This window comes from Doryrhamphus excisus, chromosome 1 (genome assembly GCF_030265055.1).
Source record: "Doryrhamphus excisus isolate RoL2022-K1 chromosome 1, RoL_Dexc_1.0, whole genome shotgun sequence".
NCBI classification, from domain to species: Eukaryota; Metazoa; Chordata; class Actinopteri; order Syngnathiformes; family Syngnathidae; genus Doryrhamphus; species Doryrhamphus excisus.
The window spans coordinates 16,136,050-16,151,510 of NC_080466.1; the positions used below are offsets into that span (position 1 = coordinate 16,136,050).

The 15,461-nt window shown below is 35.8% G+C and overlaps 1 protein-coding gene across 4 annotated transcripts; it reads left to right on the forward strand.

The window, feature by feature from the left end:
- Positions 1-1,170: 1,170 nt before the first annotated feature.
- Positions 1,171-15,164, forward strand: LOC131136981 (uncharacterized). 4 transcript variants are annotated; one of them, XM_058084413.1, is made up of 9 exons: positions 1,171-1,511; positions 2,576-2,767; positions 2,942-3,037; positions 3,966-4,010; positions 4,079-4,158; positions 6,031-6,127; positions 6,710-6,778; positions 9,964-10,144; positions 11,300-12,629. In XM_058084413.1, the coding sequence occupies exons 1-8, from the start codon at positions 1,469-1,471 to the stop codon at positions 10,128-10,130; spliced, it is 789 nt and encodes a 262-aa protein (XP_057940396.1). In that variant the 5' UTR covers positions 1,171-1,468; the 3' UTR covers positions 10,131-10,144; positions 11,300-12,629. The 4 variants fall into 4 exon arrangements, with proteins under 4 accessions (XP_057940396.1, XP_057940405.1, XP_057940379.1 ...); XM_058084396.1 differs by lacking the exon at positions 11,300-12,629 and adding an exon at positions 14,680-15,164 and having other exon boundaries at positions 1,172-1,511; XM_058084422.1 differs by lacking the exon at positions 11,300-12,629 and having other exon boundaries at positions 6,031-6,112; positions 9,964-10,266.
- Positions 15,165-15,461: the final 297 nt, after the last annotated feature.

Sequence of the window (15,461 nt, forward strand, 5' to 3'; positions counted from 1 at the left end):
TCCAAGAAGAGACTGTGGGCAGAGAGAAAGATCCCCTTAGAAACCCAGCTGGTAGCCAGTAGTTGTGCCTGTTAGTTCCAACACTAAAAGTAGCACAAACAACAACTCTTGTGTTTACTTCTCTAAAGGACACACATTTTATCCAAGAAGAGACTGAGGGCAGAGAGAAAGATCCCCTTAGAAACCTATCCAGTCGCCAGTAGTTGTACCTGTTAGTTCCAACACTAATAGTAGTACAAACAGTAGACCGAACAACAACTCTTGTATTTACTTCTCTAAGGACACACATTCATCCAAGAAGAGACTGTGGGCAGAGAGAAAGATCCCCTTAGAAACCCGGCTGGTAGCCAGTAGTTGTACCTGTTAGTTCCAACACTAAAAGTAGTACAAACAGAAGACCAAACAGCAACTCTTGTATTTACTTCTAAGGACACACATTTATCCAAGAAGAGACTGTGGGCAGAGAGAAAGATCCCCTTAGAAACCCAGCCGGTAGCCAGTAGTTGTACCTGTTAGTTCCAACACTAAAAGTAGCACAAACAACAACTCTTGTATTTACTTCTCTAAGGACACACATTTTATCCAAGAAGAGACTGTGGGCAGAGTGAAAGATCCCCTTAGAAACCCGGCTGGTAGCCAGTAGTTGTACCTGTTAGTTCCAACACTAAACAACAAACTAAACTCTTGTATTGCTTTGCGTTGCCTGTGCTATTGTTCTTCTAACAGGTACACCACACGGTGGCGCTGTAATAAGTTGGATTGACTTGAAATTTCTCATACACGGCTCCACAAAAACACCCACTGTAACTCCAGGGTGTTTACAAGAAATATACAGTTTTGCATAGTGCCTATAATAGCCATTCAGCAAATAATTTTTAATTTTTTTTTTACAATACAATTAAAAAACATGCTATATTATTATTTGAAATATAATATTCATTTTTGTAAAGGTAAAAATTATGAATTATGAGGTGAATTTAAAATAAAATGCTTAGACACACTCCCACTAAGAGTGGTTGTCTTTCTTACCCTAAATTACAGCGACATCTAGTGAACATAATGCAGTACTACCACTGATGGACAAGTCCAATAAATCCATGTAGTACAAAGGCAAAAAAAAAAGGTGTGGGAATTGGACATGCTTTATTTCGTGTGATTCGAGCCTGTCACTATTGCAACCCTGTGCAATATTAGTATATTAATAGTAAAGTAGATTTGTGGACAGAGTGTACAGTAAATGTTGCATATTGTGCAGCTGAGTGTGAAGAAATGGGGTGTACAAAAGGCGGCACAGCGTTTCCTCTCACTTGCATCAGTTGAAGCAAGACCTTGATCCTCTTTTTGGGTTCCTTTTGAGTAACGGCTTTGTCGCCAGGCTGAAAGATACAGTATATATATATACGTATTCTTTTTGGCATACTGTAATACTGTTTTTTTTTCTGTCAGCAGTAATTTTGCCAACACGTGCATGATGCCCGTGTTCTTCACCCTTTCGTCTGTCTTCACCCTGAGTAAGGTTTGTGTGTGTCTGTCTGAAAAATAATTATTGAACTTTTTAAAACCTTGCTTGGTTTTAGAATATTTTGCTTTATTTTAATTTTAATTAAACTCTAATGTAGTTTTATTTCGTTTAAATATAATAAAGGTACAAATATATAACAACAATACCCACTATCAATAGCAATGTAAACTGGTATACCATATATGGTATGTTAACTTAAGAGTTTAATAGCAAAAAAAAAATATTTAAAAGTTAAAATAAATACAAAATGACAAAAAAAATTGGGAAAAACTCATTTAAATTTTTTTATGCTTTTGAAATGTCCAAATATTCTGCTACGAGTGTGCTAGAACAGGTTAAAACCTGTCTTTGTGAAATATTGAACTTTTTAAAAAGTTTTTTTTTCATGCGCCATAATTTGCACAAATTTTTTTTTTTACCAAAACTATGAAAATGTAACTCAACGGTGTTGCACACTTCCTGTTGCCACCTCGGTGCGGCCAGGTGATTATGTTCTTCCTCCCTTTGCTGCAGTTGCGGTTCATCAAACTGTTGATTGAAAGTACTGTAAAAAAATAAAAAATTAAATAAAATTAAAAAAATAGAAAGCACTGTACCCATTCCATTATTGTTTGTGATAACCATGCACTCAGCTGCGAGTCAAATTTCATTTTTTAACAATTACACCATCCGTTTGTGCAGTCTTGCTAATGGTGCCATTCCAATGCATATCATGCTAATTTAGAAACGCTACAAACACATAAAACGTGAGCGGTTTAACGGCCGTATTTTTTTAAACGGTCCTATCCTACAAGTGTATATTCCAGCTGAACATGTCGCTAAACGACATAGAGTTAAGATAACATTTTGTTTGTTAGTTTGTCCTATTTTATGCATATTTTATGTTACTTTTTTTAATATATGCCTAATTGGCAATGTAGTTTTGAATTGGGTTTGTAACTCCAATGAGTTGAATGAAATTATTGCGGAACAAGACTTAACTTTGAACAACAAAAGGTTGAGAATTATGCCTCAGTGTTTATTTAATGATATTGATATCTTGCCGTCCTACAGGTGTCGCTTGGCTTTCGTTCAACTCCGGGGAAATCCTCCCTACCGACGACCCAACGCTGGAAAATGTCACGGCTCAAATGTCCATCATCGCAAACTACAGCAACATCAGCAACATCACTAGCAAGATGAGCAATAGTAGCATGAGCTATGCTAACACCACCGATGCTGTTACGACTTTGACTGAGCAGACAGGTAAGCAATACCAAATAGTACAAATAGTATTTAGGTAGGTGTTTTTATGTTGTGGAGTAATCGATAACGATATGATATGATATATTGCAATATCGATACTTTGGATCTCTCCCAACATCATAAAAACTGGGTATTTTCATGACTTTATACATTTTTCTCTTTGTCTTGATGAAGATACTGAATCTGTTGCCACCACCCCAAATCCCATGACAACTACTCCTACCGTCCGTTCACTTTCCACCGAAACCGGACACAACCTGAAAGACAAAAGTAAGTCAAGACGTATGAGTTTCTATGGAGATTACACACTTTTGTCTATTTCCTGATCTTTTTGTTGTCAATATATACTCAGTCAATATAAACTTGTATTGTACAGTATAAAGGACCAAGAAAGGCCAGCATTGTTAGTCCAGTGAGCGGCATTGGGTACGGTGGAGGCTGGTTTGAGCAACAGTGATATCGCCGGGTGTGTGGGCTTTCTGTTGTCAATATATACTCAGTCAATATAAACTTGTAATACTACCTTGTGGATTTATTGTTGACTTATAAATACTGCGTCATTTAAGGATTGGAGAATGATTATGATTATTATTATTGTTGTTTTTATTATTAATACATAATAATAATAATTATGATGTTATTATTATTACATAATAATTATAATAATTATGATGATTATTATTATTAATTATTAATACAGCAGAAGTTCAAATATTGAAGGGATAGTTTGGATTTTTTTGACGTGAAGTTGGATGGCATCTCCATAATAATAATCATCATCATCATCACCATTATTATATATAATATATTATTATTATTTAAATAATTATTTTAAACAATACAATTTAAATAATAATAATAATAATAGTAATAATTATTATTACATATATAATATATATATAATATATATTATTATTTAAATAATTATTTAAAATAATAACATTTAAATAATAATAATAATTATTATTATTATCACTATTATTATTATTTAAAGTTTTGGCAAATTTAAAAAACAGCAATTTGGATAACCTCTGTCGCCAAAGTAGGTTTCTATTGGTTTTGTTCGAGCGAACCCCAAAACAAACAAACAAAAAAAAACAATCATTAAGCTATCCTCCAAACTAATAAACAAAGCTAACAAAAGTAATAGCACCCTCTTTTGGCTAGTTAAATAAATGACATGTACTTTGTCGCACAGGGTTGGTGACCACGGCAAAGCCTGACAGCAAATCGGACAGCACCGGTGAGCGTTTTGTTTCAGCACGTATATCGTGATATTTTAACTTGATAGCTTTTCATGTCTCTTCCAAGGCATCATCATACTGGTTTTGATCATCGTCATCGCCGTCGGATTTGCCCTGGCTTGCTACTTTGTGAGGAGACGAGGAAGGGTTAGTAGAAAATATCAAAAACAACAACCTTTTGACCCGCAAGTCACATTGGCTTAAAAACAAAATTGGGCCATCTATATATGGATGGTCACACTTACTCACGGTGCAACAAAACCAAAACACAACACATCCACAGCTAGCTAACTCATCACATAAATCAACTGCAACTTCTAAATGGGTGATAAACAACAGCTAGCGATAAACACAACACGTAACTTAAGCTGATATTTATATTTACAAGAGCCGCAAGGCATACTGGGTAATGCAGCAGCAACAACAATATGAGCGATGAACATTGGCTATTAAGAGTATGCTAACCTCCCTCCTTGTTTACTTCCCTGACAACCTCAGTATTTCATGTTGATATTTATTTGGGATAGGCTCCAGCGCCCCCGTGACCCTCGTGAGAATAAGCGGTAGAAAATGAATGACTGGCAACCAGTCCAGGGTGCACCCCACTTCCTGCCCAAAGTCAGCTGGGATAGGCTCCAGCATAGGCTCAAGATGCCTAAGCAGAGAATCGAACCCAAATCTTCCTAATTTCCTGACTGTGTTACCTACATGCTAATTAAATTGCATCATGCCAATTACATGGCCTCTGGGGTAGGCTCCAGCACCCCCGCGACCCTTGTGAGGATGAGCGGTAGAAAATGAATGAATGAATGACTGGCGACCAGTCCAGGGTGTACCCCACCTCTCGCCCGAAAACAGCTGGAATAGGCTCCAGCATCCTTGCGACCCTCGTGAGGATAAGCGGCAGAGAATTAATGAATTAATGAATGACTGGCAACCAGTCCAGGGTGTGTCTATATTTGCCCTGTGATTGGCTGGCCACCAGTCCAGGGTGTACCCCGCCTCTCGCTCAAAGACAGCTGGGTTAGGCTCCAGCACCCCCCGCGACCCTCGTGAGGAAAAAGCGGTAGAAAATGAATGAATGAATGAATAAATAATTGCACTATGGTATTATTCATTATAATCAAAAATAGTCTTAATCTTACAATTCAATTAATCAACTTAATGTGCGTTCAGTGCATCCGTAAAAATGGTACCAACTATTATAGAAAAGATGGCTTTAAAATGCCTCAGACCACAATAAGTTTTAAATAATTCAATGTACCATTGAGAGAACAGGGTGATATCCAAAAGGTACTAGTAAAACGCTGCTAATAGCTAGTTAGTTGCGAGTTAGTCTCGTTGCTAACTAATAGTTAAACACTGCCAAACACTCACCAATTCCATAGTTTGAATCGAACACTGCTCCTTTCAGTTCAGCATTTCGCCGGTGGACGGCCCCTATACTCCGACCACGTATAATGTAAAATGTTTAGACTTTCTCCATTTGTAAACTTCAACAACAACAACAACAACAACAACAACAACTTTTTACATACCTGCAGCGACTCTTCCCATGAGTCCCTCACCGCTACCGGTGTGTAGTCCCTTCCGGATTATATACACGGCACTGATTGGCGGCGGACAGTCACGTGACTTGGTGAGACACCGTCACGTGACCTAATGACATTGCACCCGGAAACATTGCACGCATGGTAAATTTAATTGATATTTATTATATATAATTATATTATATAATTATAATTATATTTATTATTTATATAACTTTATTTTCCATCTTAAATTAATATTTATATTATTATTTATATAACTTTAATTTCCATTTAATAATTTCTTTGCTAGGTTGTTTGCTGACGTCATTAGTAACGCTAGCTGTAACGCATGAACATCATAGTGGTATAAATGACGATAGAGGTGACATCCAGCTGAAGTATTTCCCGAAAAATGATTTGAAAAATTATTTGTTTTCCGGGCTTTATGCTAAAATGAGTATTTGTAACATCTGTTTTGTTTTTGCAGTCTGTGGACTTTTCCACGGTGATGGGGCCCGATGAAGCGACCATCCCCCTCGGCACCCTGGCACCTGAATTAGCTGTTGATGGTGCGCCACAGAACAGTGGGTTAGCAAAACAGTATAGCCTTTCCTATATAATATAGACATATGAGGCTCATGAACACATTATAACGGGACTGCCTTCGAATGATGCTAGTCGTTCCAAGTCCGTACACTAGATTGTAACCGATAGTTTTCATGTTGTTTTGCTCGGGGCGGTACGGCGGTCTAGTGGTTAGTGTGCAGACCTCACAGCTAGGAGGACCAGTATTCAATTCCACCCTCGGCTATCTCTGTGTGGAGTTTGCATGTTCTCCCCATGCATGCATGGGTTTTCTCCGGGTACTCCGGTTTCCTCCCACATTCCAAAAAAACATGCTAGGTTAATTAGCGACTCCAAATTGTCTATAGGTATGAATGTGAGTGTGAATGGTTGTTTGTCTATATGTGCCCTGTGATTGGCTGTACCCCGCCTCTCGCCCGAAGACAGCTGGGATAGGCTTCAGCACCCCCCCCCCCCCCCCTGCAAAAAAGCGGTAGTGAATGAATGAATGTTTTCTGCTCACTTTTTGGGAAAACATTTCCTATGGGAAAACACTACAGTATCCCAATGATGCCATATTAATATGTTGGTTACTTTTGCAGGTTTGCAAACCTTTCAAAGCGACGGCAAAAGAGCTGAAGAAGATGACGAGGAGCCAGACAGGCTAAACCGTAAGAAAGTGACTTTCGTTGATGCAACCAGTGAAGTTCCTCTTTCCTAAAACGGCTTATCATACGACAAGAAAAGGAAGTTGTTTGTAACAGCATGCCAGTAAGAGATCCTGACCTTTATTGACTGTACAAACAAATAACCCATGGTATATTCTCTAAATATTATTTAACTAAAATAAATAAATAAATAAATAAAAAATTATATATATATATATATATATATATATATATATATATATATATATATATATATATATATATATATATATATATATATATATAATTATAAATATATATAAATATAAAATATATAAATAAAAAATCAGTCAAAGTCAAAATATTAAGAGAAAAAAATGACGAGACTAACATCATGATATTATTAAGAACACTGTCATTTTAGTAGTATAAGATTGAAATATTAAAGAAATAAAAGTCCATAATACTATGAGAAACAAACGAAATTAATACAATTCTATGTTAAAGTTAAAATATCACAAGAATAACGTCAAACTATGGGAATAAACTCATAATTCTGAAAAATAATAAAATAATAATAATAATAATAATAAAAGAAGACGGTAATTGAAATAGTTGGAAATTTTAAAAACAGCATAACTGTAACAAAAAAAACAGCTATCATTTAATGAAAATAAAAAAGTCAAAATTTAAGAGAATAAACCCTTCTAATAAGATGAGAAAAAATAGATTTTTAGTAGCACAGAGATTGATTTTTTATTGAATAGTAAGAGAAATGAATCAAACTAAATATTGTTGTATTTTTAATAAGTTATAATAAAGTTATAATATGAATAAAAAAATGTTAATGATTTCAAAATGTATGAAAATTATTTAAGAAGAAAGTAGAAATGAGAATTTAAAAAAGTCTTAAAAATTTTATGAGATTAAACCCTTCTAATATTATGAGAAAAATTTGATTTTTTTAGTAGCACAGAGGTTGATTTTTTTTGTTGAATAGAATGGGAAATAAATCAAACTAAATATTGTTGTATTTTTTTATAAGTTGGGGAAAAGTTATAATATGAATAATTTTTTAAATGAAACTATAAAACTATTTAATTTTTTTCAGCAAAAATGGGACGTAAAATTAGGCATTTTCCATCTACTGTATGTCACAAAATTGAGATTGAAATCTTGAAATATATTTAGAAGTTCTTCGCATATGCTTTCCAAAATCTCACGTCATCCGTGTAAGCACTCCCGTTCTTTGAAAATACTGTAAAAAAAAATAAATAAATAAATAAATAAATAAAAAATCAAAACTTTATAAAAAAACTGCATCCTTTCATGAAACATGAGATCTCATGTCATGCTGGGAACTGTACTTTAAAAATGCAAAAGAAGACACAACATTTTGTGAAAAGTGTAAAAATACCCAGATATGCTGTGCAGTACACCTTTGACCACACGAGGGAGGCCTTGTTCACAATGCATCTTTAACCACCAGTCAACAAACACATGGCCACAATATGTGAAAAGCTATGATTTATATATCTCACTTTCACTAAAACACCAAAAGAAGCTTTTTAGAAGTATTGCCAAAAGTCCATTTATATGGGGGTTCCATTATTTTACGAGTACCATGTATAGCTGCATATTCCCTTGACCCGACTCTTCATTCTTATCCGACATCTCCATCTGTCTGAGAGTGATTGAGGAGTTCCTGTTTGACTCGGAGGAAAAAGGTCTTCAGGTCTTATTCCCAGAGAAGTAACATTCACAGATCATGTCGGAGCTTGCCTCATGGCCTCAAGGCAAGCAACACTTTGTCTCAGCGGACATTGTTGATGGCCCCTTGCAAAGAGAAGAAGAGACACTTCTTCTGATGGCTTTCAGTTTAGACCCCTGTTTAAATAAATGTAAATTTTTTATACTTTTCATCAAATATTAGGGGAATACATTTTTTGTCTAATATTATGAGAATAAAGTTGTATTTTAATGACATTTCATTATTATTTTTTTAATTATGACAATAAAGTCATATTTTTGTATCAAAATAGTATTAAAATAGTCATTTTTTAAATCAAATATTATGAGAATAAAGGTGTATTTTAAAAATAAATATTATGGGAATAAAGTCATACATTTGAATCATTAAGAGAACAACATTTTTTATTTATTATAATATTTAATAAAATATCATATATTAAAAATAAATGACATCCAAGTATTTTTAGTCAAAGCTGAAAATAAAGTGCTATAAAAATATCAAATATATAAATGACTTTTTAAAAATAAAATATGAGTATATGAATATATTGTGTGTATATTATTATATATGGGAATTAAGTCGTATTTTTAATCAACTCAAATCGTCCTTTTTTCAAGAATTTTCATAAGAATAAAGTCATATTTTTAAAATGAAATATGAGAACGGTCACATATTTTAATCATAGTTTTCATCATATATTAATATTATTAAATTTTTGTACTCTTACTGTGATTCAAATATATGACTTTATTCCCATAATATTTGATTTAAAAGTTATTATTTTAATACTATTTTGATACAAAAATATGACTTTACTGTCATAATTTTTATTTAAATTATGAAATGTCATTAAAATACAACTTTATTCTCATATTATTAGACTAAAAATGATTCCCATAATATTTGATTTAAAAATGACTATTTTAGTACTATTTTGATACAAAAAATACGACTTTATTGTCATAATTAAAAAAAATCATGAAATGTCATTAAAATACAACTTTATTCTCATAATATTAGACAAAAAAAATTATTCCCATAATATTTGATGAAAAGTTTTAAAAAATTGACATTTATTTATTCAAGAAATATTTTACAAGATTAAAAAAAAGACTTTTTTCCTGTAAAAATAGGACATATATATTGGAACATACCAATACAATGCACCCCTGCATTGCAGGGGGAACCATGCAACCCTCCAAAGGGCTTTCCCTGCATCTGACCTTAGAGGTCACATAATGACGGGTCCAACTAACTTTCCCACAGCGCCCAACAGCTGCAACACGACTCACACTCATTCCGGCCTGCTCACTAATTAGAAAAACATAGCCAAATCAACTTCCGGTCAAATTGAGATGTTCCACCAACAACACAGAGCGCTTAATTTGTCAGCGTTTTTCTTGGGAATGTGCTTGGGAGCCGCTAAGAGAGCAATTTGTTTTTATGGTCCTCACAGCTGAAACGGAGGACCGTCAACCACATGCCGAGTCTGCATCTAAGGCGCCACCTGAGGACAACTCGGAGAGCAAAACCAAAGACGACGATGACGCCGAGAAGGATCCTCTGGCACCGGTGGAGCCGGCCCACAAAACCTCAGAGGGAACTCCGAAAGAAGACCAATGAGAACAACAGCAACGGTGCGACGTTAGCATGATAATTAGTATTGCTCCAATGAGAATTTGATGTTGCTAAGTCACAAATCGTAATAAAGTCGTATTTTTTCGATAGTCAAAATGCACAGAGAATAAATTATTAATAAGACTTGAGTGGTAAAATTTTGATATACATTATATAACCAACTGACCTTTTCTCGGCTTGTATCCATCCAATGCAAATGTGATGCTAGCTAGCACAAAGTTCTTTGTCCTCCAAATCAGAAAGCAATTGCAAGCCGGTGCTAATGCTAAATGCTAAATGCTATTTAAGTTTAAATTATGTGTTAGCAAATGAGGTTAGCGTCTAAGTCTATGGGATGTCTATGGTAGCAAGTCCCATTAGCTGCATCGGCTACTAGTGTGGTGAGGTAGTGTTAGCATTCCACTTTAGCTAAAGTGTGCCATCGTAAACTGTGTTAGCAAATCGGACGTTGAGGTCTAAAAGTTTGTAAGCATGTACTGTTAGCACAACAGCTACTCAGGAAATTATGTATCTAAGTAAGGGCTACTTCCTGATAGCTTAATTGATAACAGGCCAATGTTGTACTTAAAATGCTATCTTAAAATGTGTTAGCATTCCACTTTAGCTACATTAGCTGAAGTAAAATGTGCAAAGCACAGGAAAGCAATTGCAAGATGGCGCTATCGTTACTTGAGTTTAAATGGTGTGTTAGCAAATCAGGTTAGCGTCTATGGTAGCAAGTCCCATTAGCTGCATCGGCTACTAGCGTGGTGAAATACAATGTGTTAGCATTCCACTTTAGCTACATTAGCGCTAGCTACATTAGCTAAAGTGTGCTATCGTAAACTGCGTTAACGACTCGGGCGGTGAGGTCTCAAAGTTTGTGAGCATGTACTGTTAGCACAACAGCTACTCAGGAAATGATGTATCTAAGTAATGGCTACTTCCACTTAATTGCTAACAGGCCACTGTTAGCTACTTCCTGATAGCTTAATTGCTAACAGGCTACTTAAGAGCACAAAACGGTAGAAAACCCGAACCACCACAAACGGTTTGTACATTTGTTATTGTACTAAAAATATGCCAAATTTGTCGAATTCAAAATGTCCGATGTCCGTTACGAGACGCAAAACGTGACACCTCCCTCCTACCCACCTGGTTTTTTTTTTTGAAAGGTTTCTGGAAGGCGATGAGCAAGCTGGAAACCCGAGTTGAAAGGCGGCCGTTCGTCATTCAACGCCGTAATGGACGTGAGCTGACAAGTCATAAACTAGACGGGCATAATTAGGCCACTGAAACACCACCGTGTTATTTTCCCGTCAGACTGCCTTCTGGCTTTTTAACGGCTTAAAGTTCCCCGAGACCACATGCGTGAAAGAATTGAGATAAATATTTTGTCCGATTTTTTAAAAACTTTTCACAGTTTCAAAATCAGTAGACATTTTTTTCTGTCTATACGCATAATAAAAGCAACGCCAGTGCATGATATGCTGCTAGCTCGTATCTAAGAACACTTCCTAAAGGTTTGATGCGGTTCAGGCTAGTGAAAAACCTGTCGGGACGGTTGTAAGAAAACAGCTGCTTCTGTCCTCCCTTCCGACCACAAACCATTAGACTTTTAAAGCGCATTAAAACTAACTGAAGAGTCTTGTAACATCTGCAATTTGTGCTGTGCTAGCGGTTTTCGTGATGCGTCAATTTTTCCTCGAGCTATGCTCAGATTTGTGACGATAAACTGAATATTCTACAGCGTAGGAATAAAAAAAGACATTTAGAACGATAATTCAGCAAGTGATGCTAGCTTATACTTGCTACACAGTATTTAGCTAAATTAGCTAGGAGTACCTACATCCATGTATTATAGCTATACAGATAGCGATACCCATGTTAGCAAGTCATGTTAGAGCATCATTATAGCTATGCAGATAGCGATACCCATGTTAGCAAGTTGTATTAGCATCATTATAGCTATGCAGATAGCGATACCCATGTTAGCAAGTTGTATTAGCATCATTATAGCTACGCAGATAGCGATACCCATGTTAGCAAGTCGTGTTACGGCAACATTATAGCTACGTTGATAGCAATATCCTTGTTAGCAAGTCATGTTTGAGCATCATTATTGGTATGCAGATAACAATATCCATGCTAGCAAGTCGTCTTAGCATCATTATAGCTATACAGATAGTGATACCCATGTTAACAAGTCATGTTACGGCATCATAGCTATACAGATAGCGATACCCATGTTAGCAAGTCTTGTTAGAGCATCATTATAGCTATACAGATAGCGATACCCAATATCCTCGTTAGCAAGTCATGTTCGAGCATTATTATTAGTATGCAGATAATATGCAGAACAATATCCATGCTAGCAAGTCGTATTAGCATCATTATAGCTATACAGATAGCGATACCCATGTTAGCAAGTCGTATTATGGCAAAATTATAGCTACGTTGATAGCAATATCCTTGCTAGCAAGTCATGTTCGAGCATCATTATTGGTATGCAGATAACAATATCCATGCTAGCAAGTCGTATTAGCATCATTATAGCCATGTAGATAGTGATATCCAAGTCAGCAAGTCATGTTAGAGTATCATTATCGATACTATAACCATGTTAGCAAGTTAGCATCTACACCGTTGTTAGTGACATGGAATAGTCCACAAGCTACCTTCTTCACGTGTTTATACCCTCTGGTACGATAAAAATGAGGTAGTTTGACAAATGACGCTAACTGCTAGCCGCCATCTTTGACTTGACCTGAGGATGAACGCCATCAACAACCTGTCGCCGTGTTTGTGTTTGCGCCCAAAACGGAGACAAATTGTTTTTCAAAGCCAGTTTGTGTCAACCTGTCGGGCGTGAGGTCAGTCGTTCCAAACGAGGTCAGGCTGGTCATGTGACACCACTGTACTCTCATATTGTCTCGTCGCATTCTTTGTTTCGCTTCTTCACAGAAGAAGAACCCCTGGAGGAGGGAATGGGTGCACTTCTTCCTTCAGGCCCGATGAGGCCTCTTGGTTGAAGTGTGTTCCAAAGGTGCAGGGTCGGACAATCTTAATGAAAGGCTGCATGGGAGAATAATGTGGCTTCAATGTCAAAGTCAACTGGCTAGCATTCTTAGCTATTCAGCAAGTCCATGCGGAATGGGATGGAATTGGCGGCCCGCTTATAGTAATCATAAAATATGCTCCACTGCTTTCTCTAGTTTTTATTCAAAGGTCATGACATATTTACACTACTTACATTTTATGACGACCGAGTTATTTTCTGGATTTTGTTTTGTTTTGTAAAATTGATTATAAAATAAAATCCATTAACAATACTCCTTACAAGTGTATAAACAACCACATTTTTACGAAAGCGGGTCTGTTTACGATATATCTTTGTGAATTTAGCTTAGTCTATACGCAGTAGCTACTATTGGTTAGCTTAGTCTATACGGAGTAGCTACTGTTGGTTAGCTTAGTCTATACGGACTGGTTACTGTTGGTTAGCTTAGTCAATACAGAGTAGCTATTGTTGGTTAGCATAGTCTATACGAAGTAGCTACTGTTGGTTAGCATAGTCTATACGAAGTAGCTACTGTTGGTTATCTTAGTCGATACGGAGTAGCTATTGTTGGTTAGCATAGTCTATTGTTGGTTAGCTTAGTCTATATGGAGTAGCTATTGTTGGTTAGCTTCGTCTATACGGACTAGCTACGGTTGGTTAGCTTAGTCTATATAGTCTATACGGAGAAGCTACTGTTGGTTAGTTTAGTCTATACGGAGTAGCTATTGTTGGTTAGCATAGTCTATTGTTGGTTAGCTTAGTCTATACGGACTAGGTACTGTTGGTTAGCTTAGTCTATACGGAGTAGTTACTGTTGGTTAGCTTAGTCTATACGGAGTAGCTACTGTTGGTTAGCTTAGTCTATACGGAGTAGCTATTGTTGGTTAGCATAGTCTGTTGTTGGTTAGCTTAGTCTATACGGAGTAGCTACTGTTGGTTAGCTTAGTCTACATGGAGTAGCCATTGTTGGTTAGCATAGTCTACTGTTGGTTAGCTTAGTGTATACTGAGTAGCTACTGTTGGTTAGCTTAGTCTATACGTAGTAGCTACTGTTGATTAGCCTAGTCGAAACGGAGTAGCTACTGTTGGTTAGCTTAGTTTATACGGAGTAGCTACTGTTGGTTAGCTTAGTCTATACCGACTAGCCAACCAACCGAATACTGCAATTATATTCAGCGGGGGCAGTAAAACTGCATATTTATTTTACACAAAATAATTTCAGCTAATTTTACTAATAGCGCCTGTTGGGGGAATTGGTTGTGATTTTTTTGGTTGAGAAGTGTAAATCACATCAATAGTTTTCTTGCAGCGGGATTATGTCAGCTAGCCTCTCGCTCAAACAGCTGTTTCTGCGTGGAGGTGGAAGGTCATAGCCGAGGTCACATAAAGCAGGCCAAAGCAGGAATTACAGGGGGGTTGGGAGGTGCAGGTGATTGCTGTCGGACAGGATGCATTTTTTTTTTTGACGGTCATTGTTTTTTGTCTCTCTTACAGATCGAACGAAAGACGACTATTTCTGCAACCATCCAAGAAAAATAAGTAAAAATAGTGTTTGTATAATACAATATTGGGGAAAGTCGTCTTACAGTCATATCAGTCTTTTACTTCTATATTTATGTATGATTAGTGAAACAGTGCATGATAAATTTAATTAGATACAGTACAAATATTCTTCGCATTTTATTCAAAAGAAAAAAAATTAAAAATTAGAAATATTTGTTTTTAAATGGACAGTGACAATGTGTCTGTATTAATAGAATGAAAGTGATATTGAATGATAGTATGTTCTGTTAATATTCTCAATAAACAAAAAATGTTTTATTTGTTACTACTTTTTGTTTCCTTAAAATGGACCAGGCCACATTCAGAATTTTAACATGAAAAAAGGAAACCGCACTAATTTTAGAAGAATAAAGTGAAAATATGAGGAGAAAAAAGTTGTAATCTAACAAGAAAATAGTTTGTAAAATAAATTACCCGCAAAAAATGTGACTTATACTCCAGTGCGACTTATGTATGTTTTTTTCTACCCAATTAGGCATTTTTGGCATTGTGCGACTTATGTATGTTTTTTTATACGTAATTATGCATTTTTGGCATTGTGCGACTTATACTCCAGTGCGACTTATGTATGTTTTTTCTACCTAATTATGCATTTTTGGCCTTGTGCGACTTATACTCCAGTGCGACTTACGTATGTTTTTTTCTACCTAATTATGCATTTTTGGCATTGTGCGAATTATACTCCAGTGGAACTTATGCATGTTTTTGTATAC